At 37.0% G+C, this 26,236-nt stretch overlaps 1 protein-coding gene across 1 annotated transcript; it reads left to right on the top strand.

Moving 5' to 3' along the window:
* LOC107563791 (adhesion G protein-coupled receptor A1-like) lies at window positions 1–22,986 on the top strand. Its single transcript, XM_016248746.1, has 7 exons — window positions 1–95; window positions 585–733; window positions 13,521–13,648; window positions 15,579–15,702; window positions 18,869–19,020; window positions 20,122–20,217; window positions 20,425–22,986. Exons 2-7 carry the CDS (start codon window positions 731–733, stop codon window positions 21,884–21,886), a joined length of 1,965 nt encoding a protein of 654 aa, XP_016104232.1. The 5' UTR covers window positions 1–95; window positions 585–730; the 3' UTR covers window positions 21,887–22,986.
* Window positions 22,987–26,236: the final 3,250 nt, after the last annotated feature.

Genomic DNA, 26,236 nt, shown 5'->3' on the forward strand with positions numbered 1-26,236 from the left:
AGATGGAGTATATTACATGCGCTCACGCTCGTCAAGTCTATCAGATAATGGGACGTAAAGATGGGGTACGACACCAGTTGCTCTCTTTAAAGTAGGTAAGGATATATACAGTAAATGTTACGTTTAGATAGTAGCCTATATACGGTAAGTGATATTCACAAAATATGGTAGCTCATGAATTCCCACTCCTGTGTTCATTTAAAAACATTTTCCGATTAAGTCTTGGGTGTGCCATTTTGGTATAAGGTAAGGGGTGTTGGCTTTGTTTGCTTGCCATAGGATTACGATTTTGGAGACACGAGAGTGTTAACCCGTTCTGAGGGCTCTCAGATGGCAGTAAGACTGTTTTAAAACCATCTTTACACTGCCTACCTTGTGAAGAGGTCGTGCTGTTCTATTTCTCTAATGCTTGTGCTTTAACGTTTCACGTGATATTTCTAAAGACTTACGTCAGGGCGAATGCGCACGTGCCCGATGGAAATCGCCGCAAATGACTGAAGTTCATCCATTCTGAGCTGACTTTTAACGAGGAATGGAATGGTGATGCTCGCTTTGTTTTCTGCGTTTTCTCGGATGTTCTGCAGCCTCTCCTGCTGGAGAATGACCCCCCCTCAGCGCCTGTCGGAATGCCGTTTCTCTCCGCGTGCACAAGGGCCACGCGCCAGATGGCCACATCAGAACCGACTGTGATACTATTGCACTAAAGCTGGACCCTAACTTTGCGGATCTGATGGTGAGTGACTTAAAGTACCTCATTTATATTTTTTATTACAATTTAAGACAGATTATGTTACAAGATAAAACTTTGGTCTCTCTTCCTGTGTTGTCAATACACAAAAAAACTTTCGGTGATGATATAAATCAACTGTTTCATTTTAGTACTAATGCCAGTGAATTGAGAGTTTCTCCCAAACAAATGTGCGTTTGCGGTGGGTTTAGCATTGATCTACGATGTGATATACGAAATTAAAGCGATGCCTCACAATGGCATCGCACCATAGATTATCGTTGCATTTTCGCAGATGCAGAGAAAGAGGATCCATTTGTAGCAGTGCCAGACGCTTGCTCGGTATCGCTGCACTGTTAAATTAACTTTATGCAATTACGTATAGTCGATGCAATGTCTTTGAATCTCTGAAAACGGTAGAGATTGTGTAGAAGGGATTTAGTCAGAGGGTAACCGCACTGGTGGCTCAGGAAGCTGGAGAGCGCGTGCAATGAATATCAATTGTCAGCTAATCATCACAAAGGGCTGTGGCGTGTCCGTGGCCTTGGTTATCCCTGAGGCAAAGACGATTTGACTTTGTTTTCCGATTACACTGTTTTTATCTATGACAACACAAGGTATACTCGCGGCTGTATGAAGTGGATGGAGGTTTTAATTGTGCGTTATGACGTCTACATTGGCTATATGACGTCGGCTGTCGCCGCTTCCTCTTTTCAGATATCCAGCCAATCAGGTCACTGGTATTAGCCAACCAGGCAAAAGGTGTTTTTTTTTTCTTTTTCATCATACAGAAAGCACATAAAATCACTGCAGCACCATGGAGAGTGCCTTTAGCGCTTTATCTGTTTTAAGCACCAAGGACAGAGACCCGAATCAACTAGGCCTACGTTCAATGACAGTGTCAGAAATTGCCTTGATCTAATAATTTAAGAACATAGATCTTAGCAAGGGCATAGGTTTGCATTGAAAACAAGGACATATTGCAAGGAGGCAGGGGAAATGATTAAGGCAAGATTATAATCTTTGTAAACAAACCAGCTATTAAAACAGTGAATGACAGGACCCTGATCAGGATGGTGATGTTGAGAAACGTCATTGGGTGGACATACATCTGGTGATATAGAGAAAATAACATTTATTCTCTCTTATCACAAGGCACATTTTGTATACTTTTCTCAGCCCCACAATATTATATATGACAGCTGACCGATTCTGTAAATGCATTCTGAGTTCATTTTGAATCATCCGCTTACCTATAGTTAAATACTTTTATGTTCATTAAATTAAGTATTATTCATCTCTCTGGTCAGTAGCAAACCTGAGGGTGGTCATGCTTGGCACACAGTGTGCTGGCCAACGGATGTTATTTATTTATTTTCTATTTATTTATTTATTTTATAGATGACCTATTATGCTTTGTTACTTTACCTGTACTATGTAATATAGCTGTTTGTGCATGCAAACAATCTACAGAGTTAAAAGGGAGTTAATTGTTTCAACAGGAAACACGTCTTAAACGCCTCATTTGTAGTCCTCACATTATTTCTGTAATGTAGCTATGTCACCACAGGGCTCTACAGTGCGACCATTTCAGTCGCGACTGAAAACTACTGCGTGCGACTATGAAAAAATATTTAGGAGCACCAGTGCGACTGACAAGATCTTCATCATATTTGTGATTGTGATCGCTGAGGGGAGCTTCAAAGCTTTCTACGTGTTTTTGCAGCGTTGAGTAATGTATCACAGACCTATCTCATGAATCCTTTCATAAGCAAAGTGTAGACAGGGTGTAAATAAGAGATTCATTGTGCAGTGTAGAGAGCTTCGTTGATTATAAATGTGAGATCGCGATGAGTTAAGATGAGTGACTGCTTTTAATGATTTTTAAGGGAGTTTGTAAATGTGATACTGATTTAATACAACAGTTCAATAGACAAGAAGTTAATATTAAGTGACTTACATTGTCTGACTATAACACTATTGTCTGATTTTGCTCTATTTCGTCATCGAAAATAGTTTGAAAAAGTCACAGCTCAGCCGCTGCGCATCTCCATTTAAACACAGCAGTGTCTCGTTTATGAATGAACTGCATTTTTAAACAAATCTTGTGAGTCAGTGATTCATGATTACCCATTCATAAATACTGTCCATTGCTTCATTCCTGAATGAATCAGCTGTTCGAATGAATCAATTGAATGAATGATTCAGTGATAAAAGCAGTGACTTGTCGCCACCTGCTGGCAGTTTGTTTCATTTTTAAAGTATCTTTTCAGTTCTTTAAATCATTTAACATTTCTATATTCAACATTTTTTAAAACATTAATCTTAACATGAATTTATGGATTTAATTGCACTCATGCCACCTCTGATCCTCATTAAATGTCTGAAAATACACCTACATGCCACTTTTGGCCACCTCTGTACAAATTAATTTTAATACTGATTTCATTTGATTAGTAACTTATTCTTCTTATTCTACTTGTTCTTATTCTGTGGTTTTAATAAGAATTTTTAAAAAGCTTATAAAATATAATTAAAAAAAAATTTGACAAAAGATTACGTACTTTTAATAAAGTTAGGAAAAATGCCATTACAAAGGTAAAAACAAACTTCCACTGTAAATCACTTTAAGGAGTCAAATATCACCTCGTAATGGGAAGGCAAATTATTATTGATTAGAAGGTGCTCCTGAATTTTTGACTGTGCTCCTAAATTTTTCAAGTTAGGAGCACAAGTGCTCCTAAAAAGAAAAATAAGCGTAGAGCACTGCACCATGTATTTGGCTTTTCGGAAGGTGGGCTTTAAAGAAAACAAAACTAAAATAGAATGTTCAGAAAGAGGGTGAAAACAGGTACTGCAGCAATGTAAAAAAAATTTTTTTTTGAACATTAAATCATATAAACCAATTCTAGTAGACCCCCTAAACAAAATTAGGAACCTAAATAAGCATAATAGGGACATTTGACTAGGGGCATTTGCCTTGTAAACTTTAGGAGAGTTAAAAAGTCTACAATGACACCAATGAGACCTCAAAAAAGTATGTGAAACCCTCAGTAGTTTGGGGCCAAATATTGGTCGGGACACTTCCGATTTAGTTGGTAGGGACATTTTCCACCTCTACCATTTAAAGGTACATATAGATATCAGAATGCTTTTAACCTGTTAACCTGCACCTGGACACCGACGCACTGAACGCTCTTTGTTTGCACGTGTCAATGTTTACGAATAGATTACATGAAAAGGGACATAATTAATCTTGACAAACTATATATCATTCTAAAGGTCTAAGCCTCAAGCATCGAAAATAGATCGCTGCTTTTCAATGGAAAGCTTATAAAGAATGTATTTGCTAAATTTGTGTAAGCAGTACACATCAAAACAGGCATAATCAAAACAGTATGTACCAGATTCATCGTAATAACAAGTCATAAACGCATCCACAGCTGTAAATCCTGGTTTAGTTTGAAAGGTAAGGGTCCACTGAATAACATCCCATGGAGAACTTTTAGTCCAACAAAACAATAACGTTGTAATATGGATGGAAATTCCTTTGTTTACGTCTCATTTCTTTGGGGACAGTTATTGTTTGTATCCGTTATGGAATAACTTACGCTCAAAAAACTGCATCTTGGTAGTAAAAAGCAACATGGTTTTGTAGCATGCAGTGTCACAAACAGAATGAGACCATCAAATATTGTTTATTTGAATTCTGGCCCTCTCTCGTGACGGCTCATGACCCACAGTGTGACGCACACTGTGATTAGACATAGTCTCAGAAATGTAGTCAGCAACAAGTTGTTTCTTCTATTTATTCAAGGTCTTCTTTGTGTCTATGTAGTACCTTAGACAGCTTCTACAGTTTTTGAAATGAAGTGATTAGGATTGCCCTGAAGATATTTAAATATTAATTGATATAAATAAATAAATAAATAAATAAATAAATAAATAAATGGACATTAAATATTGATTATTTCATTCGCCTTCTTGTAGAGACCATGGAGAGACAGAACACAAGTTAAATTTGAAACATAGATAGCTTGGATGAGTGGTCAGTTGTATATCATTACCTGTGTACAAATATATCTGAATGCTGCAAATGACCAATCATAATCGAGTTTTCCAGAGAGTCGTGTAAAAATACAAAGTATGTTCTCCTGAGCACCACATAATCCATTAGACCTTGCAAAAGAGCTTTTTCAGATTACAGAGGACATGAAAGTGCAAGAGATGTGCAGAGCAGCTCTTTTAAACCACACACAAGTGCACACTTTCCACAAGGATTACAGTGAAGATCATAGCTCCCTACCACCAACATTGCATATGAAAATTGAATTGCATACTGAAGTAAGTTTAATTATAGATCATATGGTAATTCATTTTAGTTGTTTATACGGAAGCGAAATTTTGAATATTAAAGGAGACATATGATGTTGCTAAAAATAACATTATTTGGTGTATTTGGTGTAATGAAATGTGTTTATGCGGTTTAAGGTAAAAAAAAAAACATTATTTTCCACATACTGTACATTATTATTTCTCCTCTATGCCCCGCCTTTCTGAAACGCGTCGATTTTTACAAAGCTCATCGGTCTGAAAAGTGAGGTGTGCTGTGATTGGCCAGCTATCCAGTGTGTTGTGATTGGCCGTATACCTTAAGCGTGTGATGGAAATGTTACACCCCGATGAAACGAATATCCTCCTCTTTTGGAAGGCCAAACTAAGTAGTTTCGTTTTCACAACAAAACACACAGCGTCTTCACGGCATGGCGGCAGCAACAATACTACAGCGAGAATAAAAGTTATGCCTTCTTTCTTTGCGTGAACATTTGGGCGGTGTAATGCAAATCTTCCCACATCGTGACGTAGACATGTGGGGGCGTGTTAGAACGAGCCGTTTTAGGTAGGCGTGGTTGACGCTTAACTTTTACAAAGAATATCTCTTTGGATTTGAGACTTTAGTCTTTGCAACTTTACAGATCTTCTTTATGCACCAAGAGCTTGTAACACTCCAAAGAGAAAGAAAAAATTTAAATAGCATCATATGACCCCTTTAAACAGTATTTGTAGAAAGAATACAAAGATGGTTGTTATATAATGAGTGTTTTACTGCTTTTTGTTTTGTGCTGTGTGTGAGAGTATAAGAGAGAGAGAAGGAAAAAAGAGAGCGTGTGTGCAAGCCTGTAGGCCTTCTGGATGCACATGCACGTGACTTTTATACATTGCACTATGTATGTTTGCAACATTTGTCTACACATGTGTAAATGTGAGTGTGCATAGTTGGCATATGTTTATGAATACAGTATATCTGTAAACGCCTGCAACAAACAAAGCAGTCATCAACTCTTCTGTTGGAGAGTTGAGTCTGTGCACGGGAGCAGACTGATTGACCAAGTTTTGTCTCCAAGATAGGCATGTTTACTGAGGCACACAGAAGGAGAAGCCAAGAACACTCTTAATGCTCAAGATGCATCAAAGACCTAAATACGGAGGAGTCACGCCAATTTTTATAGCATCATTTTAATATCATATGAACAAGTTTTATGAGATTGAACGGTTTTAGCTTTGTAGAATGCTTTAAAGGTGCTGTATAGCTCAATCAATTTCAATGCCTCATTAAATGTCAGTTTTCTCATATGACTGTGAAAAGTGTCAATCACATTGACCCTTGAGCGTACGAGGCACCCTAAACAATTTAAGGGCCATAGTCTGATGCTATTTCGCTAATCTTATTGAATCCAAGCACAGTCTGTCTGAGTAAGAAAGTATGGTATCTTAGTGACAGCAGCCAGTTCTTTCCTATTGTTTCACTGCCTCCATTTGCTTCAGATTTGGATCTGTCAGTTTTCACATGATCACCATCTCAAAACTCCCTACAATTAATCTGTCAATGGCACACATTTTAAAACTGATTTTAGATGTCATGTTTTATCAGTGTAGCAAATTAGCTCAAAAGGAAAATGTATATAAATAATTACAATTAATTATGGTTAATTATAATTATTTATATGAGCTGCCAGTAGTAACTGTAGCAGAATTAAATTGCCATCAACTAATCTGTTCGTCCAGCTAACATTCAGTGTAATTTCATATCAACTCTAAGAAAGGTTGTTTTCGTGGACACAGAAAAGCTCCTTTTACAACCTGTAACTGGTTTGGTTAGGGCTGTACAGTGCACAAAAAAATGGTCTGAATAAATGTACTACAGTAGCACGTGTGCGATACAGTTTTGCATGGGTATGAGCCTGTTTGCAAACCTGTTGTCCAACAAAGATATAATTTATTGACATGCTTTTTCTCCAAATTAACTTGATAACATAGTCGAGTGTTTGAAATACTTATTTTTGTGACCAGATGTGGTTTCATATTACAGAATGATAGTATTATATACAGTGATATACATACATACAGTGCATTATAAATATACTTTCCTTATAAAAAATACCCAATTGAAGAACACAGATAAACCATATATTTTGTGCAATCATATGTTTATTTTCCTCAAGTTTCATCAGTTAAAATGTCTCTATCTCCATTGTGCGTTTTATTCAGCGATAACTGGATAGCTTCCTGGAGCGTAGCCTAGTAGGGATGGGCGTATCGATCCAAAGTATCGATATATCGATACTGCCGCGAGTATCGAAAGTATTGATACTCAAACAAAAAATATCGATACTAAGTTATTTACCAGTGATTCTGTTAATTTAACAAAACAAAAAAATCCGTACAATATGCATTGAATTGGACGAATAACCTTTGTTAGCGAGTAATTGTGTAGGATAGAACTATTTTCCTGCTCATCTGGACACGCAAATGTTGCAAGACAGAACTAATCAATCACAGAGAGCGTTCACTCACTGCTGACAGTGCATTCAAACAGGGCTGCATTTCCCAAAAGTATCATAAGAAAGCATTACAACTTTTGGGAACGGCAGCCCTGAACAATGCTTATCAGAGGACAGAAGGACAGAGTTCTTTAACAATAAACAAACTGAAATTGTAGCCTACATAGTTTGTGTAATTACAGTTATTTAAATTGAACGTTGAAAGATAATGTTGATCATGTTCTATACTGTAATGTTAATAGAAATCATACACTGTCAGAATAAAAAGGTTGCATTTTATGCATGCAACAGCCTGTCACTGGCAGTCCCTTATGAAAATGAACCATGGTTTTACTAAAGTGACCATAGTTCAACTGTAGTATTTATAGATTTGAATCATGTGTAAACAAAAAACATATTTGAACCATGTGTAAACAAAATTATAACCTATTAAGTTATAATTAAGGCATATTGAATGTTAAAATGCGTTTTAAACAAAGTTAAGTGCTTATCATTACCCATTTTACTCTTAGTAATTTAATAATTTAATACATTTCATAATTTAAAAGTTTAGTTCAGAAGTATCGAATCGGTATCGATATCGATGATACTGCCTTGAAAAATATCGGTATCATATCGAAAACAAAATAAGTGGTATCGCCCATCCCTATAGCCTAGTCAGTAGTATTACTTCTGCTTTGGATATGTGGAGTTTCTGTGCAAGAGCGCCCTCCGGCTTCCAGTATGAATTAAACAGTCTTTACATTACGTGTGTACTCATTAATGCTCACACACCCTATTTTGGGTAAAAATAAGAAAGATAATACTTTTCTCTAAAGAAACAGGATTCCCTGAATTATCGTCATTGATATCGTTATCGCAATAAATACCAGAAATATCGTGATATATTTTAAAGCCCATATCGCCCATCCCTAGAGTCAGTTAACCACCTGAGTAAAACCATCAGCGCCGTTTATAACAGGGTCTATAGCTTATACTAAACCTCTGTTTCGTTTAGTTAAATGTACGATACTTGCATTGCCTTGGTCGTTGACGAGTGTCCGGATGCAGTCTCGGATGAAAGTCTTGATGGTTTCAAGGTTTTGGACTTGTGATCACGTTCTTCCGGGTTTGAAGAGTGATGAATTCCAAAGATGTTCTGACTTGATGGTGATTGGGAGTTTCTTCCCTGTGGAAAGTGAAAAAGAGCTAAGAGAGACATCAGCTGAGATCCTAGGATCTTTGGTGAATGGAAAGTCAAGGCAGAGGCCTGATACAAACTTAGGGTGTCCTTAGAAGACTAGCTCAGCATACCCATCTTCTCAGAATCTAACAGAACCGCAGACTGACTGGGCTATATGTTGGAGCCCACCGGGCTCACCTGCACCACTCAGGCTCTCCACATGGGCAGCAATCAGAAGTTTCAGCAGAAGACCCAGGGCGGAACTGTGCATGAGCCCTTTAAAGTCTGAGAAGAGTTGCGCCTCTCAGGATGGGCTTGTCCAATGAGAAAGGCTGAATTTCCAAGCGGGAGGTTGGAACTACTGGAGGGTTTTATGACCCTTTGTCTGAGAGCATGGTAATTTGCATATGGAACTGGATTGGATGTTGATATGCAAACTATTAAAGATTCTTAGAGCACTAATATGTTGGTATCCACATATTACATACACTCTCAATTAGATAATGCGAAGACGAATTCATGGAGGCCAAAAATGGTATAGGTGAGTTTACATTAACTAGTGATCTGTCATAAACAAACATTAAAACAGTATACAATACACAAGACCATATATAAGGAGGTAGTAATCATACACAAAGACTTGGGGATATGCATGATAGGAAAGTCATAGAAAAATTTGTCTATGAATTAATGAAAGTCATTTCCTATAGCAGTATGTGTCTGTTTTAGAGAGAATTGAGTAGAGAGGAAGATTCTCTCTACATACTTTTAGGACGTAAATTTTATCTGGTCTGGCTGAGATGTCCTGGTTGCCATGGTAACCAGGGGCCTGGGGTCGTTCGCAGACATCCTGGCACCCAGTATGTTTATTGGGTGAGACGTCTGTGAATATTTGTTAATCTAATGAATAATTGATTTGTTAAATCTAATGAACAATTGTGTGTCTGATTGTTCCAAATGCTACATCAGTTATAGCATTTGCCTAGTATAATTAGGTTTCTTTTTGCAAGTCTGTGATATTGTGATTGCATTTACACTTCTGCCACCAAAATGTGGTCTTAACTGGTCTGGAATGCTACTACTTGAAGAAAGAGGGTCAGTGCACAGAATGATAGCAGGTCCTACAGAGCAAGCGATGATCCTCTTCTTCTCTGCATGATCGTTGGCAGAGACTTGAAATGGCATCTCTTCAGAGTTCACTTTTAATCACAGACCTGTTTTCTACTTGCTTGCTGATCGGCTAAGACCTGAGTTTAGCAGGTCCTGTCATGTGATTCATTTAAATTAATATGTAAATATATGGATGGTCCAATGCTTATGTCCCGAGTATGATTAGGTAGGTGTTAGGCAGATAGATAGATTGATTGATAAATATGGCTAAAACCAAGCTGGAAATGAGAAGTGAGATTAGCAGCTCCAGTCATGTTATTCAGTTAAATTCTTATATTGGTACATAGATATACACTGTTTTTTTGACTGTATTTTGATCAAATTATGCAACCTTGGTAAGCATAAGGAACTTCAAAAAAAATCTTACTGACCCCAAACATTTGAATGGTAATGTATATATTTTGGAAGCAACTTTTGTCTGGAAAAAAGACAGTTTTATTGTCAGTGAAAGATCTCATCAAACTGTCATAGATGGGTGGATGAGCAATGGAGTGCATGTGTAATCGCCACAGACATCCGATGGAGTTTATTTTTACCCATCCCTAATGAAAGATTTTATTTAGGCCTGATATTTTGAGATTTCTCACAAGTGAATCCAATGCTACCTACAAGAGCGTTGGCAGCTCTGCTGATATCAATTAAAACTTTAAAAGAGTGACAACATAAACGCTTTTACTTAGGCTTTGTCATGGGCTGTCCAGTATAAAGTGCACAACAAAGGAGTGGAGTCCAAGAAAGTAATTTTAATAAATCCAAAGGGAGAACAGAACAACCACATAGGCACAAAACTGTAGCGTCTGGACCAATCAAAAACACAATTTTTCATTTGATTTAACAAATCAGTTATTCATTAGATTAACAAGTCATTACAGACCCCTCACCCAATAGACTGGACGCCAGGATGTCTGAGAATGACCACAGGCCACTGGTTACCATGGCAACCACAACACCTTTGCTAGACCAGAGCCATTTACGACCTAATGGAATGTGAGTAGGGAAAATCACTGCCTTTGAATTAGAAAGAGACACAGTGCCCAGTAGAAATGGACTCTTTTCTAATTAATCCATAGGAAAACCTTTCTTTGAATGAACACACATATCCTTGAGGTCATTGTGTATGTTGTCTTTGAGATGTTATACTGTTTTATGCAAGCTTATGATGGAAACACTCATTCCTGTCATCTTGCCTATATGTAACCCTACCATGTTTAGTATCTATGAATTCGCCTTCTGATGATCTAAACGAGAGTGTATATTATATGTTGGTACATAGGCAATATATTAGTGTCCCATGAGCTGATTCACTACAAAACAATAGCAGACAAGGAACTGAGGAAAACACAGGGCTTAAATACACAGGGAATGTAATCAAGATGAAAACAGAACGGGTGTGGAGCCGATTAACAACTAAGGAAAAAACTAGGGAACTAATGCAGGTGAACAGAAATACAGAGAAAAATACAACGAAAATGGAACAGAACAGAACAGAAGAGAAATGTGACAGGCCTACACCATACAGTGAAATTCTGTTTTTTTTTTCCTGTAGTGAGGTGACACTGATGAGATCTATATTTAGTACAAACTGACTGTAGCATGCCCCAAAGCCTTGATAACCATTTTATGGGCACACTGTTTGAAATGACTTCCTCTGCTTTGGGGCACTAAAGGAGTTGATATTAATCAGCATTAACTTTCAATGCAACAGTGGTTCGATGTCTTAGGGCATTAAAGGTACGGTATCTTTGCTGAAGAACTGAGGTCAAAGGATCAATAATGTGATGCTGAGTGATGCTTTATGGGAAGCTGATTAATGGGTAGCAATTGTGCTGCTCTCACCTTGGATTGAAGCAGACATGCACTCTGGGAGACAGGACATAATGCTAAATCATACAATATAACCAGGATTTTAGGGTTACATTTGCTTTTTGTTGAATGATCATGTGTCCAATTTATATGTAACCGTCTTTTATAGTTTTCAAATGGCCAATCTTGTGCATAATAGCATTGTGCTGACCTAAATATAACTCGCTGTGCTCTTCGAGATTGAAGGAAATGTTGAATGAGGTCTGCATATTTGTCACAAAGATAGAGACTAAGGGAAATTGGCTGTTGTAATGTGGAGCATAGAGTAGGGGTGTGCGATATCATGATTTTTAATCGTGGATGATTAAAATGTCTCCATGATCTGCTTTTGAAGAAACATTGTAGTATCGTGCTACAGCGCACATTTTATCAGTTGCAGTTCTGGCGTCTCTGTCTCAATACACTGTATAACGTGACATGCATTCACATCAAATGTTAAGTCAGCGGTAGAGTTACACTCATAGGACACTGCACTTATTCTCAATCACAAAAGTACATTATTTGCATGTGCTTTAAAGCCTTGCCGGTTAAGCATTTCATTCGCATGCTGTTCTGACATGCGCTTTTTCTGAGCACATACACTTGGGGGGCGCGCACACTAGGAAGCCTGTCAATACAGTGCCTGATTACTGGACTAAGTTATCTTTCACGTCTGATTGTGCTAATACTGTCAAAACCAAACAAGGTTTACACAAACACAGTTGGTTATGTCTAAAGTGAAAGTAAACAGTTGAGAGAAAAACGGATGCATGCTTGTATATTAGATGTGTTTAATAAGAATCAATGTATAATTTGAACAGTGAAGTGTATATAGTGTTTTATTTTTATAGGCCTATTTGTTCATTTAGTTTCTTGAATGCTACTGCTAACTACACCTACTGTACCTAAAAAATAAAGCACTATTTTATTTGTATACTGTATATGTTGTATATGTTCTTATTTTATAATAACTAAGATAAAATAATAACAAAGATTTTTTTGGCCTAAATGTCTGCTATTTTTTTATTTTATATTTTGTTACCTTGTAAGGCTTTGTTTTTAAAATAGGGAAATTAGTTTGGCTGTGCTGCTCAGAAAACTTGCAAAATAGTGAAACCAAAATGATGAAGAATTGTGATAAAATCGAGAATCGTGATTTTCCTGAAAAAAAATCGTGATGTGATATTTTTGTCATATCGCCCACCCCTAGTACAGAGCGTGTTCAGTCTGTTGGAGTGTAAAGGCATGCATGTACATCTGTGGTGCTGCTTTCCAGAGGGGAAGGAGCCCTTCAGGCACACAACAAAGGGCTCTTCGGGCTGGACGATAAAATAGACATACTGAAAGAGATTGATGCAATGGGGGCGTAGTCTTTGGCTCACAGGGATAGTGCTCCTGTCTTGTATTGTTTTTCTTTCTTCCTGTCACCTCCTCCAACTCATCCCCTTTTCTTTTATTTAGATAGATAAAACTATTTTAATGATCAGTTTCTTAAATCCAACATCTTTATTCATGTTGTGCATCCGTACTGCCGTACCACTAAGAGACTGATTGCTTCAATCACTACATGAACAAAGTGATTTTGTTTAAATAACAGTCTGCAAATGTTAGAACCAGAGGCATACGTTAGCAGTATTCATTAATAAAAACATACAGAAGCAAATTAACAGACTGATACTATTAGGGAAATACATGTGTACAATATAAAGACTGGTGTATTTTTATCATTTGACATGTTCTTTTATTTCTCATTTTTTAATTCTGATTTTATTGACAGGATTTAAAGAGGGTGCTGTCCTTTCCTCCATATCCAGGGGATTATTTGCACCCAGTGGTGTACGCCTGCACTGCAGTGATGCTGCTGTGCCTGCTGATTTCTATCATGACATACATTGTACACCACAGGTAGGTGTTTTGTGTAATTAAGCTGCACCAGTGGCATAATAAAGTGTAGCTCTCAGGGCTCCAGACAAAAAAAATCCATTAAGGAGCCATTAGCTCTTATAAGAAACAAAATTAGGTGCCAATTAATTTTTTTAAGTGCCACAGAATAAACATGTTTTATTTTTTTATTTTTTTTAACACTTTAACATTTCAGTCATACTGTTAAATATTTATGTGTCATCTTTTCTTGCCTTTAACAGCATTTTAATCCATCTTGTAAATGTCCTGGGAACTAAGGTTCACTTATAGTGGGAACTAAACATCTTTTCCAACATGAGAACTATATATACAGTCACAAAGAATTGTTTATTACACAGAAGCTGTGCCAATATCATGAACCATAACTATGTCAGCATCACTTGGTCATTGAGTGTAGTTTGGGCTCCTCCTCAATGCCTCCTATAAATGTTGTCATGTGTCTTGCACACATATCCAGTCTTTTCTTCATAAGTAATATGCAATTTTATAGGAGGTGTTGAATTTTTTCTTTAGCTCCTTGCATTCTTTCGTATCATGTAGACAACAGGTTAATTAAAAATATGAATAAGTTTGTTTTTCTGCACTTTCAACTGGAGCCTGCTTTTAGCAGGTGTGCCATCAGCGCTCGTGACGGCAGAGATGAGGACTGTTTTTCCACTAAAACTATGATGCGCATCGTTGACGTTTATTACGTCAACATAACAAATGATGTGATTGCAAAACAATCAGGAAAAAAGGCATTACATGCACATTTTTAAGTCATAACATGTACATTTATATAGTCTCCAGTGGCAATCTCAGCAAAACTTCACTCACAAATTAATATTTTTGGTCCCAAATGCAACTGTTTTAGGCACAGTCTGGAGCTCTGGATCTGAAAAATAAGTTATGTGGTTAATGATGAGTTTATTAGAGTTAGGGATGCACTGATATTGAAATTCTGGACAGTGTTATATCATATAGACTACTGTTCAAAAGGTTGGAGTTGGCAAGATGTTTTTTTTTTTTTTAAAGGTTGTTTATGCTCAACAAGGCTGCATTTATTTGATCAAAAATATATTAAAAAAACGTAATATTGTGAAATAGTATTACAATTTTAAATAACTGCTCTCTGTTTGAATATATTTAAATATTTATTTTATTGATGGAAAAGCTGAATTTGCAGCTGAATTCAGCAGTCATTACTCCAGTCTTTAGTGTCACATTATTTCTCAGAAATTCTTCTAATATGCTAATCGGTGCTCAAGAAATATTTATTATTATTATAAATGATAAAAGCAGTCGTGCTGCTTAATATTTTTGTGGAAACTGTGACACTTTTTATTTAATGATTCTTTAATGAATTTAGAAGAACAGCATTTATTTAAAATAGATGTTTATTTATTTTTAAATCTTACTGACCCCAGCATTAATGTAGTATGACAGATGGATAAATATTATTTTTATGTATTTGAATGTGGAAAACAAGAAATATAATAAAGGTAGGTTTTTTGGGATGCTGCTTATCAGACTGTCCTTAAAAAGGCTTTGGTTACTAGACAATAGTTTTTTGTGTGTGGAATGTGTGTATAAATTCAAAAGCTTGTTTTTGGGACAGACTGCCACAATAGTGCTGTGATCCTGAGTCAGACCTCTAATATTTATAGTATCATCACCCCTGACTGTCACAGATATTTCCAGTGAGTAATGCTTGCTCTATGGAGAAGGGGCCACTTCTAACCTTAGAGGGACAGTGCCAAATTTAGTGAGCTGCTCTACTTTGAGACACTTTGCAGACGGGGTCAAAAAGATTCTTTAGTCATATCACTGTGCTTCAAACACAGTTACTTGTTCCCTTTAGTAGTAAGCTGTTGATGTATCACTCATAGTGCAACTCTCTCTTCATCTGATATGAGTGTGTGTTTCTCTGCAGCATAATCCGAATCAGCATGAAAGGATGGCACATGCTCCTCAACTTCCTCTTCCACACTGCCATGACGTTTGGGGTGTTTGCAGGAGGCATCAACCAGATCAAGTACCCTGTGATCTGTCAAGGGGTACGTCTCCCAGTTCTCTACCCTGTTTCTTTGGTCTGAGTGATCCACATTATTCATGCCCTGCTCAGAGTCACTAGCATATGGCCTCTTTGACTCTCGAATTGGCATGGTAGCCATTTACTAAGGCACAGAGGGCTTTGTTTGGCATGACTGCCCAGTGTTGAGAGTTTAATGCACTGGGGTTCTAGGATTGCCATAGCCTTTCAAAGTGTAGCACTTATTCCTTCATCACAGACAATTTCCAGCCTGGACCAGTGAGTTAGATTAATTTGATTATGTTTATAGCTGCACGCTTATTAAACATATATTTTAGTTAATGACAGCAGTTGATTCACTGTCAGTAAAGCTTTAGAATTAAAAGCATCAGATTTATGACTGGAAGCATAATGAGCATAAATTACAGATGCGCCTATACACAGTATATATACACCAGGGCGGTGAAGGTAAAATACTGCATGATATTATCAATCATATAATAATCAATCATATTGATTATTGAACTGCAATCATATTCGTCAACAAAAATGATACATGATCTATCTATCAGTCTATCTTGTTTGTTTGTTCATTTTTTAAACTTGGCTTTTGTAGTTAAAATCACATTTATCCACCCTTTTCCTAGCGAGACTACTGCATTTTAAATTATGGGGGGCACTTCCGCATTATTTTCCTCATTATTTTCGTTTTTCTTTTGTATTCCGCTGTAACTATATGAAAAAGACAACATATACTGCATATTAGTGGTCAGCTCTCCCAATTTATTTTATGATTTCCCATGAATTAATTAACTGGAATCCACTAGCATCTCTTGTTTTTCTCCCAAAATCCTCACTTCTCTTTCTAGGTTTGTATTCACACAGATGCTTTTAAATGTAATTGTCTCCCCTTTTCATTTCTAATCCATATCAGTTGTGTTTATTGGAATATTTTTAAAGCAGATAAATACAATATTTGTTATCTATTAAAATGATGGAAATCACTTTGAAATATTATCACTCATTGTTATTACTAATGAACATTTTTGATTAAGGCAAAGTATGTTACATAATATAGACATACAGTGGATATAGAAAAGAATCACCCCCCTTTAAAATAAAAGGGAAAAAATCCACTATATTACTATATCCACTGTATGATCAGGCTTTTGGGGTTATTCAAGGTATGTTTAAAGTAATTTGTTAATGCTTTTACACTTTTAAATTTCCTTATATTGATCGATGGTTGAAGGGTAAGTGAAATAATGTCACATCATTATACCCAGTTTTTGAAAATCTTTATTATTGTATTCATGGAGCAAACCTTTCTTCATGGGGTGTAGGAAAATGGTTGATAAGTATTTCTTCGAATTTCAGTTCGTTTGAACTCTACTTTCTTCAAGTTTAAATTGCAAATCCGTTTCCTGTTTGCTTTAAATTAAATTGCTCAAATTATATTTAGGAATTGAATTGGTGTTTAAAAAGGAATTCTCAACTACATTCTGAACTGGTGCACAATACTGGAAAATATTTTTTCCCCAAAATATCATGATCAGTACTGTAACTGTATGTAAACATGGCTGATCGAGAAAGTTTGATTGAAGGAAACTGTAATTAAGTTGCACAATACAAAATGTAGTGTTTACATAGCTGTGCTAATTGTGTATGTGTAACGATATGGATTTTATGGATAAATGTAGATGCTTGATTTTGTTGTGCAGTACAGTGCCCTCTCAAACAAGCAGGCATGGGCCCATGCCCAAGTGGTGGGCATCAGAAGGAGGGAGGCAGAGAGTCATACCATGACAGATGCAGCTAAATTCAATCTGAATCTGAACATTTTGTTGTATTGTGGAGATCAAATGTTCACATTATATCATAAAATATGTATAATGATTAATGTTAAAGGAAACATTTACAACTATAACACACTTTGTGAGTTTTGAGAATTTGTGGTTTACTTCATATATATTTCATAATTTCTGTAAAAAAAAAAAAAAAAAACACTGATACACAAGATACACTACAGTTTAGAATTTGGGGGTCAGTAGGGTTTTTATTTTCAATTCAAATGAATGTTTATTCAACAAGAATGCATTCATTTGATAAAAAGTGACAGTAAAGGTATTTGTAATGCCACAAAATATTTCTGTTTCAAATAAATGCTGTGAACCTTCTATTCAAAGAATTCTGAGGAAAGAAATACCACAGTTGCCACAAAAATATTAAGCAGCAAAACTGTTTTCAACATTGATAATTATGAGAAATGTTTCTAGAGCATCAAATCAGTATAATCAATTAGAATGATTTCTGAAGGATCTTAAGACTGGAGTAATGGCTGCTGAAAATTCAGCTTTGCTGTTACATTTTAAAATATAGTAAAATAGAAAACAGGTATTTAAATTGTAGTAATATTTGAATATTACTGTTTTATTGTATATTTGATCAAATGAATGCAGCCTTGGTAGGCATAAGAGACTTCTGTGAAAACATTTTAAAAAATCTTTAAAAATCATAAAAAAAACTACTACCACTTTTAAGTGGTAGTAGTTTGAATCTGTAATAGTCTTATACTGCTACTAGGTTTTAGTGTTTTTAAGGTCAAGGTGTTTTGACAGTGTGCATTTTTGCTGTTATGGTAGATTAAGTTGATTTTGAGACCTGTATGAAGTATTTTGGTGCTTAACTGCTGTCTCAAGATGGAAAAGACAACTGTGTATATGAGTTGTATATTTTGTATTGAGTACACTTGTCTGGTTTCTGAAATTGTTCTGTATTTACGTGACAGTTTGTCTTAACATTTATTTATAAAGTATTTACATTTTCCTAAACAAAAAAGTGAATTTCACATTCACTTTTTATACATTTACACACTGTTTTTTGAAAAAGCATGACAGACATTCATAGCACATAATTTACATCCAGTGCCCCATATAAATGTCATTTATTTCATATATGAATGGATGGTTGGGTGGGTTTGATGCAGTAAGTGCATTGGAGCAAAGAGGACAACAGCATGACCTCACTGCCTGAGGAGGATTACCTCAAACTCCCCCTCAGTGCATCCTTCCTCACACACCATGGCGGCTACACACACACATACATACACACTGCTGCTTTAGTTTTCTGTGCCAGTCTGCTCTCAATGAGTGAGCTTTTAATGTTTAATGTTTCATCTTGTTCATTGACAGGTTGGCATTATTTTGCACTACTCCTCCCTTTCTAGCATGCTATGGCTGCTCTTCACTGCCAGGAATATTTGTATGGAGGTGTCCAAAGCTCCGCCCATACCTCAGGACCGGGACCTTCCCACCCAACCACGCCCTAAAGCCACCATTTTCAGGTACACAACATGAAGGCCTATGAATTTACTTTTATTAAGGTTGAGAATTCTGATTCAATAGTGGTTCTTATTTAGAATGTAAATAAGAGTATTTAAGGTATTTAGATTGATTAAAAATACATACTCAATAAATGCAACAATAAATACTTTAGATTAATTAAAAAATAATAATAAAGTAATTTAAAGAGTTAAGTTGATAGATACCAAAGCTGCATTTATTAATCAAACATACAGTAAAATGGGAACATTGTGAAATATTATTACAATTTAAAATAACTGTTTTCTATTTATATATATATTAAAATAGTATTTATTTCTGTGATGGCAAAGCTCAATTTTCAGCAGCCATTACTTTAGTCTTCAGTGTCTCATGATCCTTCAGAACTCATTCCAATATGCTAATTTATTTCTCAAAAACATTACTCATTGTAAACAATACTGAACACAGTTCTGCACAATTAGGCAGTGCTGCTTAATATTTTTGTGGAAACCATGATACTTTTTTTCAGGATTCTTTGAATAGAAGGTTCAAAAGAACAACATTTATTTGAAATAGAGATATTTTGTAACATTTTAAATGTCTTTACTGTCACTTTTGATTTTATTTCTAAATAAGAGTATTCATTTTTTTTTTAATGTCTCATGATCCTTCAGAACTCATTCCAATATGCTAATTTATTTCTCAAAAACATTACTCATTGTAAACAATACTGAACACAGTTCTGCACAATTAGGCAGTGCTGCTTAATATTTTTGTGGAAACCATGATACTTTTTTTCAGGATTCTTTGAATAGAAGGTTCAAAAGAACAACATTTATTTGAAATAGAGATATTTTGTAACATTTTAAATGTCTTTACTGTCACTTTTGATTTTATTTCTAAATAAGAGTATTCATTTTTTTTTTAATCGACCCCAAACTTTTGACAGTAGTGTATATTTTTTCTTTTAATTGGTATGCAATGTATTTGTTGCTAGGGAAAATAAATTAAATTCTTACAGTTCACATCTCTAGACAAAATAATTTAATTAGATATGAAATTCCTTGTAAGACAGAATGAAAATCTGTTTTTCTGTCGTTTTTTCATCTTCATCTTGTCAGGTTTTATCTGGTCAGTGATGGGATCCCTCTAATTATAGTGGGTGTTACGGCTGCTGTTAGCTTGGATAACTACGGTAGCAGAGATGACGCCCCTTAGTAAGTATCATATTTACTGGTAGTGTCCAGTTACCTGTCAGTTGTAATATGTGTACTTTGTTTTTAGTAAGCCAGTAAAAATGACAAATGTCACTGATTCCGGGAAATGTATCTTAATTAAAGCTATAAATTACCATGAGGTCTGTAATTAGATCTAGAGTGGTAACAACACTGTCAGTTTAATCACTGTATCTGTCTGTGTTGCAGCTGTTGGATGGCCTGGGAGCCCAGTCTTGGGGGCTTTTATGGACCCACTGCCTTTTTGGTCTTGGTAATGTGCATCTACTTTCTGTGGATATTCGTGCAGCTAAAGCGGCACCCGGAGCGCAAGTATGAGCTCAAGGCCATGACCGAAGAACAACAGCGTCTAGCCGTAGCTGAAATTGGGCACTGCCACGCCGTCAGCGGAGAGCCAGGTGAGCATGGTGATCACACAGGCTGCACAGCCATCACAGCCTCCATGTTGGCCAACGAACACTCTTTCAAAGCTCAGCTGAGGGCCACTGCCTTTACGCTGTTCCTCTTCCTGGCCACCTGGGTTTTCGGAGCACTGGCCATATCACAGGGACATTTTCTAGACATGATCTTTAGCTGCCTATATGGAGCGTTTTCAGTCACATTGGGGCTTTTTCTGCTGATTCAGCACTGTGCAAAACGTGATGATGTGTGGCACCGGTGGTGGGCCTGTTGCCCCAACAAACAAAAGGTGGAGGTCAACGGAGAAGCGGCGGGGAACGCCGCCCCCCCTGCTCAAAGTCTCAGCCATATGCCATCCCATGGGCAGAACCAAATCCACTGCCAGATCGACTCATCCTGCCTGGGTAAACCTTTGCTTTCCCCGCACCTACACTCCCCTTTGCCGCACTGCAAGTTGGGTACTCTGCCCTCCACCCAGAACCACACGGGCACCTGCTGTGCCACCCTTCACAGTCCCTCCTCTTTGATGACCCACCCGCAGCCCCTCCCTGATGAACTGCCCAGACCAACCCTTCCCCTGCAAAGCTGCCTGAAGGACAGATCTAAGACTCGCTCCTTCAACCGACCTCGGCCCTGCCTCAGGGACTATTCTTACCACATGACCTCCACCAGCATGGACGGCAGCATGCACAGCTCCCATCTGGACAGCCCCCACAGTGTGCACCTGGACAACCCTCTCACCTGCCACACGTCCCACTTGGATACTCAACTCTCTTGTCACAGCCCCCACCCGGACAACCAGCTGCGCGGCCCCAGTCCCAGTCCTCACCTCGAGAGTTTGGTCTCACACGGCCTTCACGATAGCCTCTCCTGCCATAGTGCACATTTGGACAGTCAGCTCTCCTGTCATAGACACATGTGCTGTGCCAAAGCAGACCCATTCTCGAGCATATGCTGCCATAAAGCTGACCCGTTTGTCAGCCCTTGCCAGGCAGAGGATCCTGACACGGGTCTGCTGATGTACAGTTGTGCAAAAATGGCTGATAAAGAGGACGAAACCATGCTGCACTTGGATATAACCCCTCCGAAAGTCAATCTGTCATGCTCCCAGGCCACACTCAGCAGGAAAGGCACCCTCAGCCGGAGAGGGACGCTGAGCCGGAACAGTAGTCATCATGAGGACTACGTACTTACCTCTGATTCCACAGGTAACATTAGGACTGGACCTTGGAAAAACGAGACAACCGTGTAGGCCTGTGAATGACGTGCTAACCTGTTTCTCTCGCTTGAGCTAAACTACTGTGTAGTCCCAGGGCTTTTACCCAATGGCCCTCTCTTCTTTGAGCTAAGCTACTGTGTAGTCCCCCTGCTGTGACTTCCCCTCTCTCACCCACCCCATATACCTTCTCTTACCCTTTAAAGAGGTTTGAACCTCTGCTTACCTCTTCTCAGTCTTCATCTCACGTCCCATCCCAGCTCCATTCGGTTTGTCCTCTTGCCATTTTGATATGGCTGCAAAGATCACATGCCATACATTTTAATTTGGATGATCTTTTATAATCAAACTGATTTTTGTACATGTGTTTTTGGGTATGGTAACATAATGTTCAATTATTTCATTGTGTGTGTGTGTGTGTGTTTAGTAGGTGAGAAAGATCCGAGTGCATGTGTTTGTGTCTATTTGCATGTGACAACATGCTTGTGTGTATATAGATAGCAAGATTCGAGCAAGAAAAGTCCTCTGTTTTAGAGCCCAAATCTTCCACATTTCTGTTTTGCCTTTTAATTAAAAAAAAAAACTCCAAAAGAATCACCAAGTGTGAAAACACCAACACTTAATTAGATTTTTCACTTATAAGGAAAACTGTGAATTATCACTAATGAAATTAAGATGAATCAATGAACATCTATGTGAGTTACAGTATATGTGCCAAACCGTATAATAATTAAAATACAACTCTTAAAACTGAGATCTAACCCAAAGTACTGAGTAGTCTGTGATATGTGGATAATGGTGTGTGGTTGTCGCAACAAAGCTGTCATTTTTTTCATCTACAGACATAAAAACAGCTAACAAATAGGCTCCCTGTGTTTCCATGGTGACAAATCGTGAAGAGAGGTGCCCGGGCAGAATGCATTTTGAACTGCACATGTAATGTATGCACATACAGTATTTAGTTACTGGTAATGAGGTGCAGATCAGTTCAGGTCAATGGCCTTACAGAACGTATTGGCTTTGCATTGATCAAAAGTCTTACGTTGCATTAAAGCATGTTCACCATAATGTAGGAAGCAATCATTTACATGCCTAACGAGATACATATATTCATGTTATTGACAGAAAAGCATCTTAGCTTAATGGAAACACTCACATTTATTTATTCTGAGCCAAAAACATGGAGGGCTTCACTTTCTACATTAGAAGGATACTCATTAACAGTTTATATCACTTTGCCAACTCACCTTGCTCACAAAAATTGTCTGATTTAACATAATGGAAGCTCATCTGTCAAACGAGCAGTGAGTAAATGAAGACAAAAAGGAAAAAACAATGCGTCTGTGCCAACTCATATTGTAAATAATTATCAAGCATGTTGATTCAAAACAAGTAAATCAAGAATAAAATGGAATCTGAACACTAAATCACCTAGTAAATTCACTGAAATATGAGGGCAAACGACCAGAATTTTGAATCATGAAATGGATCAAATTTTTAAAATGCAACAAGTAAGTCTCTAAATAGTGTCACTGTGTAACTATTCATATTTGTTCAGTAAATCTATTGATAGTTGGTCTTCATGTTTTCATTGAACTTAATATGTGATTTGTTTATTGAATTCTGTATCCTTGATTTACTTGTTTTGAATCAGCACACCCAATTTACAGTAAATTGGCGCAGATGCAACTGTCTTTTTATTAAACTTAATATGTGGTTTGGTGTGCATATTCTATTTTATTCTTGATTTAAATGGAGACAAACATGATCACAGAAATCTGCCAATAGCTACATGTATCTATGTTCATTTAAGGGGTAATATAATTTTTTTGAGTACCATGTGATCGTATTTGTCTCATTTTGTTAATAAGATGATTTAATAATATGTGCCATTATTTAATCAGAATGCCAAACGAAGAGTAACGTGAAACATTTGGAAGATTCCATGTTTATGTTGTTTCTTTGTGAGTTCGGTTTCATTGAAAGCCCTTAAGTGATTTGACTTCGGGGTATCCCTGAGGGCGGGAAAAAATCCCTGAGGCAAGGGATTTCCTTAAGAGCGTTGCAGCAAACGTCTTAATTGTCACCCTTACATAAGTGTTTATACTAAGCATTTAACGGTATTTTCTGGAAACATACAGCAATGGACGCCTCACAATAAACAGAACATAATGAACCATAAACCTATCTTTACTACAACCAAAGCTGAAATATATTTGGTTAAGGAGAATACCAAGATCACACACAAAAAAAAAACGTAAACCAAACTGGAAAGAGGACGAAAAGGCTATTCTTTTAGAACAGGGGTGTCCAAAGTCAGCCTCGTGCCTTTCAAGTGGCCCGCAGCTTGTATATTGAAATGTGTTATTCATGGGTACCGAAGACGTCACTTCCGCCGTCATTTTTGTGTCCGATATGACAACGAACACAGTACATCTAAATTAAATTTAATAAATAATAATATATTAAAATAATAAATTACCTTTTATTACAATTTCCCACACTAAGCTTTGGACTTGATTGTATTTTTAGGACCCTAACACGCGACCATTAAACAGCGCTGTGAGAGGTTTGGAGCAGAGCCTGGTCTCCGATACGAACCACAGATGTCGCGGTGATTTATACTAATAGTTTAAAGCCAGATAAAACAGTGCTGACATTCTCAACAACACCGACATAGAAAACAGGAGAAACATTGTTCGACAACAATCCAGTTAGAAGACTTTTCAAACCACAAATCACCAACATTTACAAGAGATTTTTTTATTACCACTAACTGTAACTGGTATTGATCAACAGAAATGTAGGATATTCATATTGAATCGAATGAATCATTTCAAGAAATCTTGCTGTCAAGCACACAGTAGAAGTTATGAAAAAGTATGAAAATGTAGTTGTTCAAGAAAGGAAACAAGGAACCACCTTATTCTTCAATGCGGAAGTAAGCCTATGGGAGAGACTTCCAGTTCATTAGCCATAGGGGAAGAATAACAACATGCAGTAAATGGTCAAACTGTTTGCATTACAAACCAGTATGTTCATAATTAAGATAATAAATTAAAATTATATGGTAAAACACACCAATTTGCAAATATCAAGCAGCAAAACAAGCTGTTTTGTACAGCTAAATATAGCTGGACGTGGATGAGCCCGGAAGCCAGACCAATAAAATGTACAAATGGCCACGCCCACTCTTACGGGAAAAATAAGGTGGATAAAAAAGTATCCGGAAAAAACTGTGATAAATTCAAGCTCGTGCATATTGTAACAAAAAGTATCATGCTTGGATACGAACAATTTAATAATTGTTTTATTGTGTAAAAGAGAAGGGGCCTCCGCCACTAGACTTATCCGAGTCAGCAAAATTGGTTCAAGACATACAGGTACATCTCAATAAATTAGAATGTCGTGGAAAAGTTCATTTATTCATGTAATTCAACTCAAATTGTGAAACTTGTGTATTAAATAAATTCAATGCACACAGACTGAAGTAGTTTAAGTCTTTGGTTCTTTTAATTGTGATGATTTTGGCTCACATTTAACAAAAACCCACCAATTCACTATCTCAACAAATTAGAATACTTCATAAGACCAATAAAAAAAAAGTTTTAGTGAATTGTTGGCCTTCTGGAAAGTATGTTCATTTACTGTACATGTACTCAATACTTGGTAGGGGCTCCTTTTGCTTTAATTACTGCCTCAATTCGGCGTGGCATGGAGATGATCAGTTTGTGGCACTGCTGAGGTGGTATGGAAGCCCAGGTTAAGGATTCTCCTACTTTAGTTGATATTGCAGGTGTTCCTCAAAGCAGTTCGGGAAGCAGGTGAATGAATGCAGATGACTGCTAAAAATGAATAATAATAGTAATAATACTAATAATAAACAACATAAAATCAGCCATCACGTTTGAGTTTAAGATGACTTGAGGGAGCTGTTTTGGTCCCTTAATTTTTTTAAGGAATTTGTAGCAACTGTTAAGGGAATACTTAGATAATTAAGGGGGAATAATTAATGACGGCCTTAAAGTTCCTTAAGTTGACCTTTTTTTCTTGCAACCCAAGTTTCACTAAGGGTAACTAAGAGATTTCTTATAGCTTAAGGGCTTTCCTGCAACCGGGCCTAGGGATCATGTTGCAATTTTACAAGTACAACTACACAATATATAAATTTGCATGAAAATAATATTGGCTATTGACTCCGGAGTGTTTCACCAAATAAAAAAATAAATAATAAAATTATTTTTTTTTTTACTCAAACTGCCCTTCACCAACCAACCCATGCTTCTTCAGATGTGTAGCACATGGATACTATTAAGCCTTCCTTTGAATCATTGGAGGAAATTTAAATTGTCTAGCTGCCTGATTTACCATGTGTTGTGCTTTATC

Source organism: Sinocyclocheilus grahami, unplaced genomic scaffold (genome assembly GCF_001515645.1).
Source record: "Sinocyclocheilus grahami isolate Dianchi unplaced genomic scaffold, SAMN03320097.WGS_v1.1 scaffold889.1, whole genome shotgun sequence".
Classification (NCBI taxonomy): Eukaryota; Metazoa; Chordata; class Actinopteri; order Cypriniformes; family Cyprinidae; genus Sinocyclocheilus; species Sinocyclocheilus grahami.